Consider the following 21,618-nt stretch of genomic DNA (forward strand, 5'->3'; position numbering starts at 1 on the left):
CCTGCCCCCGCTCGCCGACGGCGACCTCCTCTTCAATGTCAACAGCGACATCAGGTTCAACCCCCGGGCGGCCGAGCAGCCCGAGTGGTGAGTGCTGGGGAGCGGGGGGAGGACGGAAGGACGGGGACCCGGCCCGGCTTGGCTCGGCCTGGGGCAGGGCGCGGGATGAAGCGTGCTGTTTGCCCCGGGATAGGGGGGAGGCCTGGCGGGGCGCCGGGCCGTCGGTGTGGAAACGTGGCACAGCGCTTCCCTGGGTCGCTACCTTCCGTTTTGTGGTGGAGGTTTTTCCCCGGGCCCTCAGGATTGATGGACTGGCTGGGTTGGAGAAAAAAGCCAGAGGGTTAAACAAAATCATCCGGTGTCACCAGGAAAACGAGAAATCGTACACAGGCTTGACCGGTTGTGTTCCTTCAAAACAAGATGCCATGAAATACAGAATAAACACAGGAGCATGAGAAGGCTGGGGTGCTGAGGCCAGAGGGTCCCTATGCCCCAGTATCCCATCTCCAACTGTAGCCAAAGGGAGATGCTGCTGGAAAAACAGTGTAAGCACAGTGAGCCTCCCTCTCCAGCTCCAGCACCTTCCTTGTATTCCACTCAGATGTGTAGGAGCTAAGCAGTGAGCCCAGGCAGTAATACATTAACTTTTCTCAAAAGGAAGTTCTAATACCACAAAGCCATTCATCCTAACAGGTATTTCTGCCTTCAGGATGTGATCTGTACTACATTTTTTATCCTCAATTAATTCCCAGTGTATTAGCACCTCTGCTGCTCTCCAGCCTTCAAACCAGTGAGGTCCCTCTGTGAATCATATGCCCTGTTGGCTTGTAAGAAATGCAGAGAAATTTCAAGGACTGAAAAATCAAAAGGCTTTTTTAATACAACAGCACCCTCTTTCAAACACACTGACATTGTAATGTTTAAACAGCTGCATTGTACCGTGGAAAAGCTCTGTCAAGCCGCAGAGCAGCCAGCATGATCTAAACCTTAAGAAAGTGATGGTAAATGTTTCTGATTTCTGCCCCACGAGCGTGTGAATTGTCCAGGCCTCTTCCATCTAATAATCAAAAGTGACTGTGGAGTAAAATAACCTAAAAAAGTTCTGGGTTTTCTGAGAGAATTAAAAAAAAAGTCACAAATGTATGAACATCTGGAGATGACTAAATGCACAGAGGACTTCTGGATCAAAGATGTATGATCATGTATTCAATAGGTGAAGAGTGAGATTATCATTGATATCCACAGTGCAGCTGCCTGTTGTACATGTTTTCCTTGGTGGCTGCAGCCAAATTTTGCAGAACTGACGTGGAATTTAGGAGTTAAAAGTAATTTTAACAATTACTTTCTGTAATAGTATCCTACTGCTGGGAAGGGACAAAACCATCTGGAGTTATTCTTTAGCAACCGGTTCAAGAGTGATCCAGTTTCTTCTCATTCTCTGTATTTAAAAAAGAAGAGAGAGTGGGAGCCTTTGGTACAACAGGTCAAGTTTCTGCTGCGCTCTCAGTTTGCAGACCCCGGTCCCTGTTAAATAAAGGTTTAGGATGGTGCTGTCATTTGGGTCAAACTTGTAAAACCTGTGTGCAACATAATACAACCTAAACATGGCTTAAAACTTGCAGCTCTGTGTTTCTGCTATAGAAGGGCCCCTGCTAGCGGCTCAGTGATGTCGCTCCAAGTTTTGCTTCTGATTTCTATGGGCTTTAAACCAGTCATGAAGAGTAGGGGTGAAAATCCCGCTCCCCCTTGGCCCCAGGTGGACGCAGGCTCCTGGCGTGCAGCAGCGCAGGGACAACCTGGGGACTTCTCCCACCCCTGTAGTGTTTTGCCTTTGTGAGTTGTCACATTTTGCAGCCCTGTTTCTTGATGCCTGTTACAAATGGTAACATTCTTTCTTTCTCCTCATTTTTGGGTTTTTGTTGTGTTTTCTTTTTTTTTGGTGGTAGGCAAAACGAAGATAATGAAGATTTTTTGCCAACTGGAGAAACCTCCATAGACTCCTACCCAAACTGGTTAAAATTCCACATTGGCATTAATCGGTACGAGTTGTATTCCAGACACAATCCTGCAATTGAGGCTTTACTACAAGACCTGGTCTCCCAAAAGATAACCAGTGTTGGTATGTTCAGATATATATCATTTTTTATGATTATTTGCTCATTGCTCAGGATCTCATTGCTGTTTGAATATTAATGAATATTTTGCATGGCTTCTCAGCGGCGTGCCTACAACATTGCTTCCCGACTTCTGTGCTCATTTTCTCTGTTAAAAGCAAAGAGATATCGCCAGCTCTGTATTACCTGAATAATTGAAAAGTCTGCCAGCAAGGCAAACCCCATTCATTGCAGCGATCTTTAGTCACCATCAGGCTGAAAGTGCCCTATTCAGGATAAATTTTAAAAAAGGATGAGAAGAAGCAGGTAGCATCTTGCATGAGATGGATTTGTATTATTAGCTGATCTGTATTTAAAAGGCTATGTCTGGCAGTGCTGGTGTTCCTGAGGAAGGAGAGAAGCGGCTGACCTGCAGCCCTGCAGCGATGGCTGCGGGAGCATCCGCCGCCGCGGGGCTCTGCGGCTCAGCGGAGCTGCAGCTTCCCCGGGCGTCACACAGGGAGCTCCACGCGAGCCAAACCTCCCGCAGAGTTCAGCTCTGTTTATTCTGCTTGTAAATCCTCAACGGGGATGTGCCCATGTCAACCTTTGGCTCTGGTTAAACAAGGTGACACAGTTCGAGGCTTTTCTGCAGGGCTGGTTAATGACAGCGTGTGTCTCCTTGAATTTAGCTGTGTAGCTGCGCAGGGAAAAGACAAACACCACCCCAAACAAAAGCCCTGGGATACTAAATAAATTCACACCCTGTGGTTTCCAGAGGTAGAGAGCTGCAGCACAGCCAGCGGTTTCCATCACCACGCAGTAAATGAAGTTACTTGCGCTGACCACAGAGATGCTAAGTCCGTTTGGGAGGGATGAAATAGCAGGAGCTGTGTAAAAGTGCTGATGGTGTGTTGGCATCACAGGATGAGGTCAGCAGGTCTTTAACCCTGTAGGACAAAAATTCCCCTGGCTTCAGAGGTCTGGGCAAGAATAGCACAAGCAGCCCCAAGATTTACATTTTCTATCGTGTGAATCACAGCGGGTGCTGAGCAGGAATAAGGGAGATTCTTGGTCATCAGGAGTGGGCTAAGTTAGCTGCTCCGGATGGAGTAGGTGTGAAATGCAGGATTGCACAGCAGAGCTTTGCCTCCATGAATCGAGCTGCCCTGTGGCCATGCTCAGCACATGGCTCTGCTCTGAGTATTCCTGGGGCATGATTTGGGATATAACAGTTTGCAGTACCCAGGTGCCATCTCACATGTTGGATTCAAGGGTCCAGTGGTCACCTAGCTCATGAAAGGCAACAAACAGAGGCTTGTTTATAAACTTGTGATACTTTTTCTGTCCCCAAAACTCTGGATTGGGGTGATTAATTCCTATGCTCCTCTGGTCTGTGCTGGAGGGTAACGAGGGCCCTGCACAGACATGGCCCCGGTAATTTTCTCCTTGACATAGCCCTCACCTTTCCTGACCTCTCCCCTCGGTACCAGCTGATTTCTGGAATATTGGTGACAAGTGTGAATGGGGATTGAGCCAGCACTTTATAACACATGTGGTAACATTGCTCTTTGGGAACATCCATCAAGGAGGAAAAGATGCAGGCTGTGCCCTTCCTTGTCCCCCGCAAGGAGGAGCAGTGCCCCAAACAGTGCCCAGGCTGTCCCCAGCTCTGTGCAGAGGTGATGCTCAACCAAACCATCTCGTGACTCATCTCTGGAGGTTTACACAAAATGCATTGGCTGTAGCGGTGTTTTGTACTGCATGGCTGCTAAGTTTAGCCATCTCTGTGTACCTCTTCAGCACTTCAGAGCTCAGCAGTGGGGTTGGTGCAGGAGGAGAGCAGCGTTTGCAGCAAATTCAGTAACATTTGAGTTGTTAAGTCTGTCACTTCTGCAGAGCAGTGGGATGGTTAAGGTTGATGTAGGGACGTGGAAGCTGGTGGGAGAAAAAGAGAGGTAGGAATGAGAAATAATAGTTTAGTACTTGCTCTTCACTTGATATGGGCTTGATCTTCACTTGTGCTTCTGGGCATGTTGCTTAACCTCTCTATGCTTCAGTTAACCTAGCAGCAAAATGGTTATCATGAAAAATAGCAGTAAAATCCTGACCCCGGTGACGTAAGTGGAATTTTTGCCATTTACTTCCCTGCGGCCATGATTTCACCTAATGTGTTGTATAGATGTGTCGTGAGGTTTCCATTAATTATGATTTTGATAGAGCTTTCAGATCAGCGGGAGGAAAGGGCCACGGGCCCACTGAGGAAGATTTATGGTTGTTATTAGCGATTTCCTATGGGATTGTCTCTCAACGTTTGAACAAGGCTCTTCAGAGCACAGTGTGGCCTCTTATGCCCCTAACAAAATCTGAGCACCATGGTTTCTATCAGTGATTCAGTGTAATTTCCATAAACTAAAACATGAGGTACATTTGGTATTGGTAGCAGTCGCTGTGGGAACTGACAGGGAATGATTCCTACACATAAATCCCAGTCTAATATCAAGCCTGTAGAAATGGGAAGGGGATGTGTAGAGATGCCAGGATATGAATTTTGCTGGTAGCATCCACTGCCTGCCTCTGTAGGGCTTCAGAAGCTTTCACTCAGGTTGCAAAGCAAGAAAGAACATATTGTTAATACACTTTTTTTTAATACACAGTGCAGCATCTCATGTTTTATGTTGCAAATTCTTTGGGTGTTTAAAAATATACGTTTTAAAATAATACCTGCCACTTTTCAGCTTTGCTGCAGAGCAGCAGCAGGGATTCGAAAGCATATAAGCTGATTAATAAAAAGCAATATATCTGACCAAAGGACATTTATAGGGCTGTTACATTCTTCTGTGTATTCCTACATATCTTCCGATTTGTCTGAATTTTTTCCTTACAGTCAAATTTTGTTGTTTTTCTTTTTTTCTTTTTGTAAGGCAGCTGCAATGATACCAGGCTAGAAGTATAAAATAAATGGAAACCTTCATAATGCCCAATCTTCAGGCTGCTTTCTGCAGGCAGGACAATTAAACATACAGGCTTACAGGCATTAGATGAAATGGGATATTCCTTTATCCAGTTTCTTCCTAGTGTTCAGATTTGCTTTGGCTCTAATAGAATTAGGTGATTTGCTGTGTGGGTTCTTGATACCTTCAGTAATTAGATCCAAACTGTAGCTAAACAGCTTTCTTAGCCACATCATAATTTCTCCACTCAGCTTGCATTATTTATGGAGGAGAGTGGTGACCAGATTGATCCCCTGCCATCTCTCAGAACCACTCACACAACTCTGTAACGTGCAGTGTTATTTTAAAATGAAAACGGTGACAGAAGCAATTCCCAAGAGCAGGGAGCATCAAGGTGACATTTTCTTGATGTTAAAGTTTAAATGGAACAAATCCATGGATGGGAAAGAGCATCACATTGAGCTCCCACAGTGACACCTAGAGCTGGCCTTGGAAAGGACAGGGTTACCCAGAGCTTTCGAGCTGAGGATGTATTCTGTGTCCTACATCAATATATATGTTTCCTGTTTGTTTTGTTCAGCATAAAGGGATAGCTCTTAATTTGATTTAATTCACTGAAAATTTCCACCTGCCATAAATAGGAGCCTAGAGAGAATTGTTTTTCCACTGAGCACTGAAACCCAGTTTTCAGAAGCATTCGCACAGGCAATTGCACATTTCCTTTGCCTTTCATAGCTGTTTATTGCATGCATAAATAACCATAGTTAGCTATTTTCTTGCATATTTACAAGATGTCTGCGCATAATTGTGGCAGCACTGTCAGCAGTTTAACAACGAATATGGCACGGCACGTTGTGGAGGCAGCGTGGTCTTGGTCTTGCTTGTTCTGCTGCCCAGAGGAGCTGTGCTGTGGCATTGCTTGTGAGCAGAATAGACTTCTGTGAGTCCTTGTGTTTAGTTGGGTTTTATTTCTTTATTATTTAAGTTCTCTGGTTGGAAAGGTTTGGAAACATTACCTGGCTGAGTTAGTTTCTGAACCTGTGATACCTTCAGTTTGTACAGGCAGTAATTAGAAAGCAAGCTCGCAAGATTACTCATGCAGTGAATAAATGCTGCAATTAACTAAGATGGACTCTGCTTCAAGTCATGAAAAAAAAAAGAGACAAGGCGCTAAATATTGAAACTAAATTCTAAATTATAAAAATCTCATCCAAAGGAAGGGGAAAAGTGCTGTTGAGACCGTGTGAAAAACATAATGAAATGTAGCACCATTGATTTAGTGTATAAGAAAACAGTGAATCTGCCAAGAGTCAGACGATTGATTTAATGTATAATTGCAAATGAAAGGAGGGGACTTAAAATGTACAACAAAGCCTCTGAGTGATTTCACAGATCTCTTCCCTTCCAGAAAAAAAGTCATTTACTCTCTTGACTAAACCAAGAAAGGCCTTTAAAAACAAGGTAGCAGAATTGGCTGAATGAACAAATTAAGAGATGATGAGGGCTTGAATTTGTTTTGAAATATGTTCTTTACAGCTTGAACAGGGCCATGTCTCTAGCCTGGGGCAGAGTATTACTTGTTAAAGCTAATCAACATGTTTATGTTAGGTTTAAGCATGATCTATAAATAGGAATCCAAAATGGATCTGAATGTCCTCTGTTTCAGATAATGCTGCATCCCAGGCTTGACTGGATCTCACTTCTCAGACATTAGCATTGCATAATTAAATGCATTTTAAAATGTTTGTTGGAGTCTGACCAAAAGTCAGGTTCAGAGGTCCTGCTGTGACTCTCACTTTCCATCAGAAGACCGTACCGTCTAGGCAGGCTGGTAGATGAAGGCTGTCCTGCAGCAAACAGAGGAACTTGAAAGCCAGATCAATTCAAATGCAAATTCTTTTGGGACAGATCCCTTTGGTCTCTACTAGGGTTTAGGACCAGGTGCTTTAGAAGAGAGAGTCAGAAACCCCGTAGCATACAGTTATAAACAGAGAGTTCAGAGATGACAGGTAGTGCATGTTGGAGGGAATTCAGTTCTTGTATTGGTGAAGGGACAAGGTGGGGAAGTGACAGACATGGCATGTGGCCGTGGCAGCAGGATCAGAGATGTAAGTGGAGCAGGGATTTTTGGAGGCTGGATCCAAAGTCTGTCAGAGAAAACAGAAGGAATCCTGCCAGTTTCACTCATCTGTGGACAAGACTAAACCCACAGACACTCAATCAAAAAGATGTATCAGGGAATTTTTTGCAAAGCCTCCTAAACTCTGGAAGATTTCTGGTCACACCCAGGAGCCCTTGCATTGTGTTAACAGGAAAGGTTAATGCTGCTTTCCATTTTCTCCTACTTTGGGGGGAAGAGAGGAGCTTTGAGTTGACTGAAGACAAAATGTAATGATTGTATTGGGATTTGTTTTTAACACTGCCAGTACATCCAGGAGCTGCATGAGACTTGATTTGAGGTACCTGCTGGGAGCTAGCAGGTTTATAACGTCTCTTACAGAGCTGTTCATGACCTGTGATGTTACAGTATGTTCAGAAAACTTTTTAAAAAAAGGTGAATTCGGCGTGTGACTAGTGGTTCCCTTGAAGTTGGTACAGCCTTATGTTGCAAAGCCTTCTTAAGAATACCTAATCCTGCTGATTGTAGACGTGACAGATTGCAATGGTGTAGCATCCTCCAGTTTCTTGGTTAATTGTATGTGCTGCTTCTGGGAATTATACATTCTTCAGAAGTGAACCTGTGGGCAGTAGGTGAAGGGAGGAGGGCATCTCCACATAAGCAATGTTTGCCTGGGGTAAGCTTCTGGAAGATGATGAGGCTCCTCCTGTTTGGCCATAATGGCCAGAGGGACATGTTTAACTGAGGTTGGAGCAGGAAAATCCTGCAGCCAAAGTGGGAATATCTGCACGGATGATGAGGGGGTAACCAGCGTGGAGCTCAGACACAGGTTGCTGTCCACAAGGCAGGTGGTTTCCAGCATGCCATGCCATAAGGCACAATGGAACACTGTTCCCACCATTGTCATCTTTTGTTTTGGGAAGGTCCAAAGTTTACTCCTAGCAGCAGTGGAGGGACAACATGCCAGCAAAACTTGTGTTTGGTTAAGGCTACTATTGCAACCAATTAAGGCAATACAATAAGATGGATCTAAAAAGACCAGGCAGATGCTTTTGTCTTACTTCAGCTCAATTTCTTCTGACAGGAAACCAGGCCTTTGTGTCTCATGGAAGAATTATTCTGAATTGTTAATCTTCTTCATGCATTTCCCTGCTTGGTGATGACACACTCATTGTTGAGTTTGGCTGCTAACAGAACCATTATCTGTCGAGTGGCTTCAATTTGCTAAGAAACCAGTCCTCTTAGTGTATCTGAAACTTTGTGCTTAGAAAAGGGCATGCTGGAACACCCTTTTTTCTCCGTCTTTCAATTGATGTGATTTCCCAAATGCTTGGCTTCCCAACTGTACCTCAAAATACATTCCATCCTTCCCTTTTCTCTGATGGTCTGACAGGATCTTTGCTATGTTTTTGGTGTACATGTACATAGAGGGGAGGGAGCCAATCTCTAAGCCCTAAACTCCTTAGAATTGAATAAAGCAGCGTAAATTACTCCCATTTTAGAGAAAAAAAATATTTGGTCTTCATTTAGTGAAAGCAGTCAGCAAGGAGCTATGTTGAGGTTGGTATAGGAAGGAGAGTTACATCTGACAGAAAGGATGCAATTCTGCCCTTTGGTTCTGAGGCTGATATTACTGACCTGAGCAGAGACAGCCCACGTGAACAGGTGTACAAATACAGGTGGTGCCTTAAGGAGCTGGGCAAACCCCAGGCTTTAGGCTGCATCTGTGCAGGGAAAGTCGTGGGGACTGGTCCTGAGCATGGCCAAGGGTCAATGAGACAAGGGCAGATCCAACTGCCTGTTACTGTCCAGACCAACCAGGAGGGTTTCCAGCGTGCATGACTGGGCTGTGGTGGTCCTAGGGCAGCAATGTAAGTTTTTGGCTGCAGGATTACTGCTTCTCATTGCCTTCAGGCTCCAAGCTGGGTATAAAAAGGTCTACTGCTCCTTCCTCCCTCAGGTGCAGATCAACTGACCTGCTCTGCACAAGAGAGGGAGTTGGATATGTGAAAACCTTGTGCTTCTGCTTACCTGCTCAGTGCAAGTTATTTAACGCCCTTTAATTTATAATTATTTATTAGTTCCTTTGGGATACACTGAAAATGCAAGAGAAGGCTGGGGTCAGCAAAACAGCAAGGCGGGAGGGATTTTATTCTGAGGGAAGTATAATTACACTGACTAGATTTGCATAGCATTTTGTTGCAAAAATATAGATTACAAGTGCTGAAAAAGAGCTGATGACCTATCAGTAATAAGGCATAGAGAAGAGAAATTAGCTAGTGCAGCTAATGGCATTGGTTAGAGGAATAAAAATGTACAAGCTATATAGATGAAACAAGGGCATCTCTAAGCCAAAATTTGCGGAGCAAGGTAACTTGACATTTATGTAGTTCTCCAGTTGATACAGGTTTTGTCAGAACTGTGAGGAAAGAGATTGATTATCTGATCATTCGTAGGAAGCATTTTTAAAGGACTGACTCATCCACACAGACATGACTGCCATGGCCTGCCTCTCCAAACACAGCATTGAGTTAAGGAGTCGGGGTGCAGGTCATTTCATTTATTCAGTTTTGATTGAGGAGGTAGAAAAGCAGCTGCTTTGCCAAAGTATATATTTATCTTTTTTAAGTAACCTTATCATCAAGTAAAATGCATTTTTATGAATTTGTTTAGTAAAAAAGTTCTCTTTGACTCTAGAAACACTATAATCTGGCTTTTAACATAATATTGTCCAAATTGTTCAGACTGATATAAATGTCAGTCTTAAAATCCCATTGGATCTCAGCTGGGAAGTGAGTACATTTAATGTTTGAGCAGAGCTGGTCCTCAGTGTGCAGCGTGGACCATGGTCCCTGCTGCCTCCATGTGCCTTCTCTAGCTCTCCCGACTGAGCCAGCGACCCTCTGGGCACAGCTCTGCTCCCGTGTGCGAGCCACCTGGGGATCCCTTGAGGTTAATGGATGGGGCTGAATACATATCCACTGTGCACAGAGAGGATGCTTTTACATATCTCTACTGCTCAGCAACAATTATTAAAATCACAGCAGAGATCAAAGATTGCTATGGTATCTGCTGATACTTTTAAGTAAGGAAGTGTCTGCTGTGCATTGGACTGCACATCCCAGCCACAGCTGTCTTCAAAAGCACCTCATCTCCTTTCCCAATGTGTGTCCCCATTAACAGAAGTTCCCAAGTGACTGAAGATGAAGCAAACAAGACTGTAACAGTCTGTTCGTGTACATGCTGTTTAATTAGGGTGCTGTGGAGCTCATACTGGTTCTGCCTGTGGCCAACTAGAGAAGACAAAGACATATCAGGGAGCACAGTCCATTTTTAGTCCTGGTCAGCAGTTCACAGTCTTCCTCTGTACTCTGCACCTGCTGAATAAGCTGTTGTCCAGTTAGGATTACTCCTCAGCTCAGATACTGCTGAATCTAATACAGAGCAAAAGATAAATGGTTTTGTTTCAGCAGAGCTGAATGATCCACATGAAGCATTTTAAGGCAGTTTTGGTTTTTTTCCCCACAGCGATGAAATCAGGAGGCACCCAGCTGAAGCTGATCATGACGTTCCAGAACTACGGACAAGCATTGTTCAAACCAATGAAGTAAGTTCAAGAAGTGTGTGTTATAAAGTGAAATTGTGGTAGCCTGTTGCTATTTTCTAAGCCATTAAAAGTTTGCTGTACTCTCAAGGTTGGTTTATCTGGTTCCTAGGCTTGCTGCTGAATGTAGAGCTTCAGGAGTGTTGAAACCTTGCCCTAGTACGCTGGGCTTTGAAAGAGATACCGAGGAGGATTCAGATACATTAGTCTTCTCAGGAATGTTACTCTCTCTGATCCCTGTGAAATCTCCCTTCATAAATGCAGGTTGCTTTCGGCATTTCTTTCTTATGTAAACTTGCTCCATAGGTCTGAGCTTTATCTAGAGTCAGTGTTCCTCTGGAGTATGACAAGAGAAGAGAGATGGTTCAGAACAGCTTTGGGAAGAGCTAAATAGTATTTGTCTTGATAAATTATAATTTAATCTGCTGATTTATTGTTGTTTGTATTAAAGGGTTGTGTTAGTCGTTTGGCTATGACTATGCTGACTCTGTGAAAATGAGTTTATCTGAGAGTGGTACTGCAAGGTAATGAATCTAGAGAGAAAGGGAAGGACTGGGATGGTGTAGCCTTGATTTGTGCCTGCCCAGATCCCACTGAGATGAGGGAAGTTATTCAGCTACAAAGCAGATGTAAATGAGTTGTGAATCCTGACCTGTATGTTTGTGTTGTAATAAGGAAAATGATTCTGTGCTTATTGTAGAGGGTTTGACAAAGGCACTTGGGGCTGCAAAATGTTTAATGAAGCTACTCAGTATCTGTGTCAAGGGTACCACTGGAATAATAAATTCATTTCTTTCTTTCATTCCCACTGCAGGGAAGGTCAGTTAATTTCCTCTAAGATGGTCCATAAAAGACTAAGGTGACTGAGAAAGAGTGATTTGGAATATGTGTTCGCTTTGCATTACAGTCATAGCAGGAAACACAGCTCAGGGGCTAAGCTGCTGGCTGGAGACTGAGAAATTCCCATTTTCAGTATAGATTTTGCTGTAGACTGACCTCAGACAAGTACGGATTTGACTTGATCTTTTTTGACTGCCAGAAGGGCCAAATAATTGTTACTTTCCTTCAGCCCAAGTCTGAGCAAAAACCCTCCTGATGTGCATTCGTCCTGGGAATCACAGGAAAATCCTGTGAGCTTCTGGACAGCACAAGGCATTTGGACAAAGTCTCTGTTATTTCCCAAATTTCACACAACTTTTGCCCTATTTCTAGTGGATCACTGATTACCTGGGAGAGGTCAGAGGAAGCTCAGATAGTACGATTTGGAGGGAAGGTGATATCAGAGAACATTTACTGCAACATCTTCCTTTCCTTTTTCTGCCCTCTCCCCAGTCCTCAGATCACCAATGCATGGGTCCACCCCTTGCATCTCCAGGTTTGATGTAATCAGGCACAGTTCTTAATTGTGTCCTGTCCCACATGCGAAATCAAGAACCCAACGGGTTTGAGTAGCAGTGTTTGGCAGAGTCGTGCTTGTGCTGTTGGCTTTTTACATAGCGTGTGAATTGCTTTTTCTTCATTTGCGGAGATGCAGGTAATCTCAATCTTTATCATTGCTATGACATTGTAATTCTGGGAATGCTAATGAGGTCAAATCAAAAGTTTACTGCTTCTACTGTACTATACACAGCCTTGGCAAGATGATGGATGACAATAGAGGTACGGCCACGTTGCTGTGTAGAAGCAATTACTACCATCCCCTAGAACAATAACAGAAAATGATGATGTCTTAATCATTCCCTTTGCTTGATTTGAAGGGCAGCAATGCCCTGCTTTCCTACTGCTCTTTCCATTACATACAGCACTGGAAAAAGCAGCAGTAGAGCGTTCAGCAGCTGTGTTTCCAGGCACCACACCTTACAGCAGCAACACTGCTGCATTTGTGCTGAGCATTGCTGAACATGTTAGTGATTTTGTATAAGGATGTTTGCGAGCATTTGTCTTCATTCTGATAACAGTGAACAGGGAGCCAGATGCTTGCTAGTGTAAATCTTCCTAGCTGCTTTAGCATCTGGTCCCCCTGGCCTCTTTCACCAGCTCGTGGAGGGCTGTTGATGGAGTTCTTAGAGAGTTTTGCAGCATCATTTATTTATAGAGAAATAAGCAGCCTAGAACTACAAAAAAAAAAAACCCAAACCAGAACAGGCTTCAAAGCTATGAGGCTTCTTCCTGTAGGACCTTCTTCAGGCCCTGGACACCTTCCAGGCTGTTTCTGGTGCTCCTTCTTTTCTTCAGGGTACCCTTCTGATCCAGGCTTCACAGAGCTGGATGTGCCTTCCCAGGACAGGAGGCTGTAGGGAGCTCACAGATCAAGGCCAGACGTCTCTGGTCATCAGGACTGGTGGTGTGAAGGACATTTTTTTCTAAATAGTTTAATTTAAGGACCATAAAATGTCATCCTGGTGGTTACTTCTGAGATCAGCTTGTTGAAGGAAGCCCTTTTTGGACATCTCCATGTGGTACATCCTACGTGTTTCAGTTGTTACAGTGTCATCAGCTCCATGGCTTTTCAAAGCAGCAGAAATTATTCTTTTCTTTGTCCTGCGTTCATAAATCTTTTCATACAAGCAGCCTTCTTCATGAACCCCAGGTAACACAACTATTAAATAGTACCAAGTGTCCAGCTGCAAATTAAAACTAGGACCTCAGTTTCTCTCTTAGTGCTAGATGGGGCAATATGAGTTGCATCTCTATGTTAAACTGCAATGTTTTTTAGAGAATAGCTTTGGCATCAGTAGGATTTCAGGCCTGATCCCAAGGAAAACTTATAATCCAGAGTTTCCCACCCTGTCAGGGATCTGAAATACTGAAAGCTTGATGGTGTAAGGTACATCAAGGGTAATATGCAGGTGTGAGGCCAGTCCCTACCTGGATTTGATTAATTTGAAGCACCTGGAAAGCTGTTTTTGCTGTACATAGCTGTGCTCAGCATCTTTCAAACGGCATACCTGTTCAAGCAAGATTGCAGCAGACAGGGGAGACCACACAAACCCTCCCCTGACACAGCTGGGCATCTGCTATTGGATGAGGAAGTCTCCAGACCTCTGGCAGTGACTTCTGCAGGAGCGTCGCAGCACAACCCTGCAGTACTCCCTGGCAATTTGCTTGAAACCCTGCAGAACTCATCTGGCTTGCTCTGCCCTTTCCCAGCCTCCCAATTCCTCCACACTGAATTTATCCAGGGAGCAAGCCAGCTCCAGAAAGGCTCAGGCAGGATTTGGAAATGGGGAAAGCACAATCTGCCTTTGGTACTTTTTGTGCTCAGTGCTTGACATTAATTGACAACTCTTCATCTGGTCATTGATTCAGGCCAGCGAAGCAAATGAGAGGAGGAAAGCTTAACAGTCAGGGAAATGTGATAGCGGTAAATAAAGTCTGATCATCTGCAATTATTTTATTTATCTGTGGCTCTGCATCTTCATTTCTGAAATAATCGCCCATAAAGTATTGCAGAGGAAGCCAAATCTATTTATAAATCCTATGGCCCAATGTAGATGCCTTCGCTAATTCCAAATGCATCATAGAAAAAGCGAGTATTTGCTAAAACTCCAGGGAAGATTTAATGTATTTGCAATGTATCTTGCAGTTAATGTGTAGTTTTATTTAGCTCATAACAGTTCAATCATACAAAATTATTACCATATGGGACAGAAAAAAAATAGCAACCTCCCCTTCTCCCATGATTAGTGTGTCTAACTGTACTGGTATTGTACAGCATAATAAAATTTATGTACGTGATTACCGATATCTGCAGCCGCAGCTTTCTGTACGACTTATCAGGTAGGGATGGTGTAGAGCCATAAATTTCAAAGGGTTTTGGCTTATTTGTCCAAAAAGAACATGTGCTTTATTGTTTTATTTGGTTTCTCTTTGTTTCTGCTAGCTGGTGGAGTTAAATAGCTGGCTCAGCAACAAAACCAACACACTATTTTTTTTCCTCCCAATGCTTTATTCTTGAAGGGGAAGATTCTGCTCCAGCAGAGTCAGTGTTCAGATTCCTACTGCATACACTGGTGCCAGGATTTTGAGAGAGGTTTTTACAGTTCCTTATGGAAAAGCCAAATAGGATCCAATAGAAAATGATACCTTGTTATTGGAGTTGTGAGAGAGGTGTCCTGTGGTATATATTTAAGAATGACATCTCTCATTCCCAGTTTTATAGACTGCTTTGTAGAAATGTGTAGAAAGGGTATTCATTATAAAATCTTTGAGGTTTATTTGTTCCATTCAAAGAAATACTACTGTATCTAGTGAACTCCTTTTTGACTGAAACTGAAATAAATGCCAGTTCTGTTCCAACTTTAGATTTTGCCTGATATTTTTAGCATTTTTTTCTTCTCTTCTGTTTTTACAAGTCACAGTACAGGATTGGTAAGAGCCACATGGCTGTTTTTTTCAGTAGCTGAAGTTCACAGTTAAAGTCTTGAATAAGGTAGAGCCAGTAAGCATCAGGGTGATACCAGGCCAGAAGAGAGTTTTGGGGTCACAAAATCTTGTCTCCTTGAATCACAGGTTATTATCTCACGAAATCTCATTCATTAATGGGATTTCAAACAGTCCTGACCATGTTGTTTGTACCTTTTGGCCCTGCTATCCCTCCTGAAACTCACTGCTGTAGAAATACAGCTGCCCATGGGGAGCATCTCCTGCTTCCTGCAGCTGTCAGAGACACAACCCATTCGATGCCAGCCACAAAACAAGCTGGTAATCATGGTTCAGAGCAAACCTAGTGCTCCATAGAAACAAAACGAGCACACTCACCTTTCAGCTTCCGTGACATTCCTATAGCGTATCTTTTGGCTCAAAGACATGGGCACTCTTAGCTGGGCTGAAGTCTAGCAGCCAAGATCACGGGGAAGATAATATTTTTGTTTTGATTGGCAAAGCACAGCTTTTTACTGGCTTTTAAATGTCATACTCATAGTGACAATGGATTAGCAACGTTCTTTAAGTTTCTCTTTGATTTCCTTTTAGGATTGCTCAACAAATAATGTGTCTTTTGATAGGGATATTAAATAGGCCAAACAATCCCCATAATACAAACTACTGTTAATCGCTTTTGTTTCCTACCGTTATATTCCCTTTCCGAAGCAGCAGCATGACTGTTGTACCTGCAAAATGCAGCCTCCAGGCCTGATTATCATATCAATTAGGCTGGTGTAATTCTGCCGAATTGGTAGCATTGCTTCCAAGTCAGAGGAGTTGAAGTGAACTTCAGAATGGGGCTGCTGGAAGATTGCTTTCCTTATTACATTGCATATCGTGCTGTTTTGAGGAAATACATTTTGCAAACCTGTTGCATTTCAGCTGGCAGGCATCCAGTGTAAACACACTGTTATAAGTCAACATAGCAATTAAATCAAATTGCAATGTTTTCTCTGAGCAGCTAGAGAAGTGAGATACGCATACAGTAGCTGCTATGTTAGAAGTCTTCCAGGATTAACACTTGGTCCCGCTGGAATGTGCCACGCGAAACCCAGCTGAGCAGTCGCTGGTCAAAGCACAAACCTAGCCACAGTGTTTTGTCACCTGGCTGAAGCTGTGGTACTGTACCAGTCACTGGTTCTGCACAACTGGAGAGCTAAAGTTGAATAAACTGGTCAGAAAGGTTGAAACTAGTAATTCCAGTATTCAGTTTATATAGATATATTTTAAAATTGCAAGGAGTGCTATTGTGTTACATGGTGAAGAAGAAATGGTCTCTTCACTGCTGGACATAACAGTCAGTGATCAGATATTCTGTGGATCTCATCCATGAGATTCTGGGCTTTTTAAGGGCATTCAATTCCTTACCTACCAAATCCCCGCTGAAATGTTTACCTGAGTGAGACTGACAGGCAGATTTGATTGTACTTACATCAGGAATAAATCTGGAGTAAACAGGATGAATTGTGTCACTTGATATTTAAAGTACATGAGATCTGAATGTGAATGTAAATAAGGGCAGTAGAGGTTGCCGTGTAGTATTTTAGTTCTTTAACTTCTGGTATATTATGCATGAACTGTTTTTCTCTTTTATAATCCTGTTCTTCAGATCATACTTCTTCAGTGTTTCAATGCAAATCATGTTTTAGCACTCAGCGGTACCTCTGGTCCAAATCTCATTTATGCAGATTGGAAAATTTGCAGTGACTTCAAGGGGAGTCGGATCAGGATTGAGGGTGACGGATAGCCCTGGACAGCAATGAAATCCAGTCCCCTGTCTGTCACCGAGTGCTGCATTTCCCCTTGCCACAGCTCAGCGACTGCTGGCTGAAATATTGATCAGTCTCGTCCAGCCCAGGAGAAATTTGTTCTCAAATTCTGCAAGCATGTTTATGAAATGACCCTGGAGTCAAAGCTGGCAAAGTCCAGGTAGCTCAAAGGTTGTCCATTTAGATTAGGTTCTGCAGGGATCTGTCACAGCAGTGGTTCACCACGCTGGCAGCCAGCAAGGGGAACCAGACCTCTTCCCCTCTCTTTCTGCACCAGCTCCATGTGCTGTCCCAAATCAAGCTTCCCTGGGTTGTCCCCTCCTGGAGCCAGGCAAGAGCTGCGCTGGGCCAGGACGGGACAATGAGTCCCAGCGGTGAGAGGGAGCAGATCTTCCTTCAGCAAACCAGGGTTGTTTTGCTGGATATCACCACATCCATGGGGTTCAGCCCCATCCTGTCTCATTTCCTGGTACTGGGAAGGTGCCATGCAGTGGCATCAGTGAATTCTTCCCAAAGTCCCTCTCCTCAACTTCCCTATGGCATCTCCAGCTCCTGGCAGGAGAAGACTTCACTCTGCAGCTCACAGAAACCTCAGCCACACAGTCTCTGTGCCTGGGGCTTTTTGCACAAATAATTCAAACCTTGCATTTTTCTTCAGCTCATTTATTGGGGTTTCTCCGGCAGATGATAACATGATGCTAATATCTATTTTTATTCTTTTGTTACACAGACACAAATGGCCACAGGTACTGACTGTACCTGCCCCTTATTAGCGTTTTAAGGGTGAGCTGAGTGGGCAGTCATATTTTACAGTAGTGAAGTGTCTGCTTGATTAGCCACTCTCTATCCAAGTACTTACAGAATCTTGCTAATTAGTCTTCAGGAACAAAGACATGCTGGTGTTTATTTCTTCTTTAAAAGCCAGCTATTGCAGCAGCTAATATTTTGGGTTTTTTACATGTTACCATGGCATATTAGGAAAGCAACACCTTCAGTGTCTGACTTTAATCAAGATGCTTCTTCATTTTAATTTTCTACGTACCAAGAAATGCAGTCCTGCATTTATCAGAGACCCACTTTCAGTTCCTCAGTTTCTTATTTCATGCATTTTACCCTGTATCAGCAGTGCAGAAAAGCAGCAAACGTTACCAAGGGAAGAGCTGACATGAAATGCATAACCTGTAATTTACTGCTAAGTAACAGGGCTTGGCACACGGGGGACTCGTTGGCGTAGCAGTGAGGTAAGATGTCTTTAGTAAATCTAAGCATAAAAATATGTCCAAAATGTTTTCAGTGGGATATGCAGATACCGCTACCCTGAAATATTTCATGGGAATTTGCCTCCATTTCTCTACAATATATAATCCTTAAACTAGGCTCAAGAGACTGAAATTCAGGGAGGGGAAATGATTTGTGCAAGACTTGTGGCATAAACCAGAGGCTGAAGCTGTTTTCTCTCTGGAGCAGCATGCACAGCTTTATCCTGGAGACAAGTTGTACCGTGCTCATCTCCCGTCTTGGGAGGAGTTATTTTGGGATGTTTGATGGAGCTAAATTGCTCCCCCTCTGCCCCTCATGCTTATCTCACACAGGGGTAGCTCTGGGGATCCCTACTGCTTTGTAGGGTGCAGATGGGGATTTGGCCCCTCACACCAATGTTTGTTTGAAGTTTGTTTGCCCTTATAACATCCAGCTCAACATTTCTGCAGGTTTCTTGAGTTAGGGCTGGTGGCTTTTGGAAGGGACAGGAGATGAGCTGCAGTGAAAGGGGTGCAATGAAACAACGTGTTTAGTGGCTGAGGACCCATGTTCAGCTTTGTTGGAGGTCACAGGTTCAGGCATCATGGTCCCGTGGTCAGTGACAATGCAAAAGCTGGGTGGCATTCAGGAGAGACCCACAAGCGAGGTGACAGTGTCTTGCAGGTAGAGACAGGAAGGTTTTGGCAAAGCTGAGAGGCTTAGGAGAGAGCACACAGTGCACGTCCAAATTATGCCCTTGGCGTGGTGCTATTGGTGACTCACTGCTGTAAACAAACAGAAAAGAAGTGTGTTTAAAATAGCCATAATAGCTGTTAATAACACAGCTTTAGGACATGCTGGACATTTCTGACTTTTTATTTTTTCATTTTCAGTGTCTGGTTCAATAGTGTGAGTACTTTTTCTGTTAACTTATAATTTTCCACCCTGTTGTAACATTCTGCATGTGGGTAAATAAAAGTGAGAAAGCCTGAAAGACTCATTTGCATGTGAAGAAGTAGCAGAAACCCAGCGTAAATAGCATCTGCAAATGTGTGGGAGCTGGAGAGTAGGGGGGGACAGCAAAACTGTTGTAAATAGAAGCAGTTTAAAGTGCTGGATTATGTGCTACGGATAATAAAATACCCCAAGCCAGCACGTAAGCCAGATACAACTGTTCTCAGTAGCAGCATCCAACTGATCCTGTTAGCACTTCAAGCCCCTTTTGTAAACCTGGCTAATCGGTGGTCCAAATTCTTCATGCAAGGGAGGTCACCCAGCCCGAGGACAAATAACGCCATGGCTGTGCATGGAGACCTGCAATAGCATAATATTGCACACAGACTTCAGATACACACAGTCTGTGTATGGGTTTTAAATTGCTTTCATTAGCTGGCATGAAACAGCAAAAGGAATGAAGATGTTAAATTAATCTGTAGATTTAAGGGGAAATCTAACAATGATTGGTATTCTCTTCTTTAGTTTTCAGTACAACTGACTTGTATTTTGTTTGATTCTATCTCATGATGCACAAGAAGAGAGTTTTGACCCAGTGTATTTGTGTTTCCCTGTATTTTGTGCCTTGTTTGAATCACCACGATACAATAATCTGGCCAAAATTTTCAAAGAAACCTCTTTTGCCTCTGATTCTTTAGGGGTTTTATTAAGCAGAAAATCTGATTCCTGGGGCATAAAACCCAGAGGTTTTGCTGCCTTTCATGTTGCAAGCCCAGGTTTTGTTTCAGGGCCCCAAGTGAGCCTGAGCCAGGAGGAGAGGAGAGCGATGCTGCGGTTCGAATGCCAGCTCTGGCTCCTGGGGCTAACGATGGCAGAGACAGCTTAAAGCAAAATCCTGTTTTTCTCCATAAGATTGAGATGTGGGGCTAAGGGTTGTTTCCAGCAGAAGGACAGGATACAGCGAGGAGGGTTTATGCCAGCCCTGGGCAAGATGAGGACAGCAGCTGTCCCCTTCGGCATGGACCCAGTGCCACCACGAGCTTCCCCCCATCCACAGCAGCAGTGAAACTGACATCTCAGGGCTCTGACACCAGCAAAACAGGGTGCCCAAGGAGGGCAGAGCCTGCTTTCCCCATTGCCTGCCTGATTTTCCTATTCCTGGAACCAGCTCCAAGTCGGAACCATTATTTTTTGCAGCCTCCTGACCCCAGGTATAAGAGCTGGGTAACTGGGAATTTAGCCCAAACCATGCCCTTTTTTGCTCTGCCTGACCTACTTGTCACTGCCCGTGGGGAGCCGCGGGGCTTTCTGCTCCTCCCATGCCTTTCCTTCATAGAATTGGCCTTTTTGCAGTGCTGATTGTATTACAGTGCCTTGAAGTTATCTTGGCATGCATGGGGTAATGAAATTGCTTTTTATGTGTTTCTGTAGTGCTCTGGGCGCTGATGCTTTGCCCGGAGCAGCAGTGAAGCCTTTGCTTTTGTGCTGCGGGGCAGTGCCAATCCAGAGCCAGTCCCCGGCTCCAGGGGGTGTGAGCACAGCTGGGTCCTGCTCTGTTAGCAGTCGGCGAGGCCATGCAGAAGAGATGGGTTTTGCAGTGCATCCAGGCCACCTATTCAAATCCAGGCTCTTTTGGCACCCGTGAAATTGTCTGACAACTTGTGAGTGGGCACCGTGCCATGCGAGCAGATGGGCATGAATGTCCCGGCAGCCAAGAGCCTGGGATGTTCATCTGGTGGAGGGGAGCGAGAGCAGAGCTCCTCAGTGCTGCTGTCCAAATGCGTGTCCCTCCTGAATTTACCCTGGGAAGAGCAGGCATGGTGATGGGGTGTCTGGTTTGGGCACGGGGTGTTTCACAGCAGAGGTGATACCCCCTGCATTTTCCCCCCGTGGTTCTGCTACTCCATCACCAAGGACAAGGTGGTTTCTGAGATGCTTTCAGCTCAAGCTCCCCGTTTTTTGGGGGACAGCCAGCACTCAACACTGTCCTGTGTCCTCCAGAGACTCACCTTGAAGGCAACAGCACAGCAAGTTTTTTTTTAACTACCTCTGCTAGGTGGTTTCCTATGAGAGGCTGGCTCTTGCCAGGAGTGAATCCTGAGATAAAAGGATTAAAACATCCTTTTTGAGGCTTCACAGAAATTGTCACAAGGGCTTTCTTTAAAACATAACTCCGGGGGAGGCCTTAATGCTTATCACCCGGAGGGGCAGCTTTTCTCACACAGGCGTGCATTTCATTATGATTGACACATCATTAATTAACTGTTATTAATTAACCCCCTAATCTGAAGGGATGGGGGGAGGAATTCCTTGCAGGCCTGGATCCTGTCATTTCTTTGAACACATGAGTCCCCTGTTCTGTTGCACTCCCAAACCCATCTGTCTTTGGGACCAAAGAAGCTCATAAAGAAAGAAAGGACTAATGAACAACATTTTTATAGCCCCCCCTTCAACCGCCTTC

At 44.2% G+C, this 21,618-nt stretch overlaps 1 protein-coding gene across 1 annotated transcript in view; it reads left to right on the top strand.

Annotated features, from left to right (window-relative positions):
* Positions 1 to 4: 4 nt before the first annotated feature.
* Positions 5 to 21,618, top strand: part of FAM20C (family with sequence similarity 20, member C) — a gene marked incomplete at its 5' end in the record, with an annotated part of 56,488 nt that continues 34,874 nt past the window's right edge. The window contains 3 exons of the mRNA XM_010179631.1: positions 5 to 87; positions 1,947 to 2,119; positions 10,695 to 10,773. Coding sequence (XP_010177933.1) covers positions 5 to 87; positions 1,947 to 2,119; positions 10,695 to 10,773 — 335 coding nt within the window. The remainder of the gene's footprint in view (positions 88 to 1,946; positions 2,120 to 10,694; positions 10,774 to 21,618) is intronic.

The sequence above is a fragment of the Mesitornis unicolor genome, unplaced genomic scaffold, assembly GCF_000695765.1.
Source record: "Mesitornis unicolor isolate BGI_N332 unplaced genomic scaffold, ASM69576v1 scaffold26572, whole genome shotgun sequence".
In the NCBI taxonomy this organism is placed as follows: Eukaryota; Metazoa; Chordata; class Aves; order Mesitornithiformes; family Mesitornithidae; genus Mesitornis; species Mesitornis unicolor.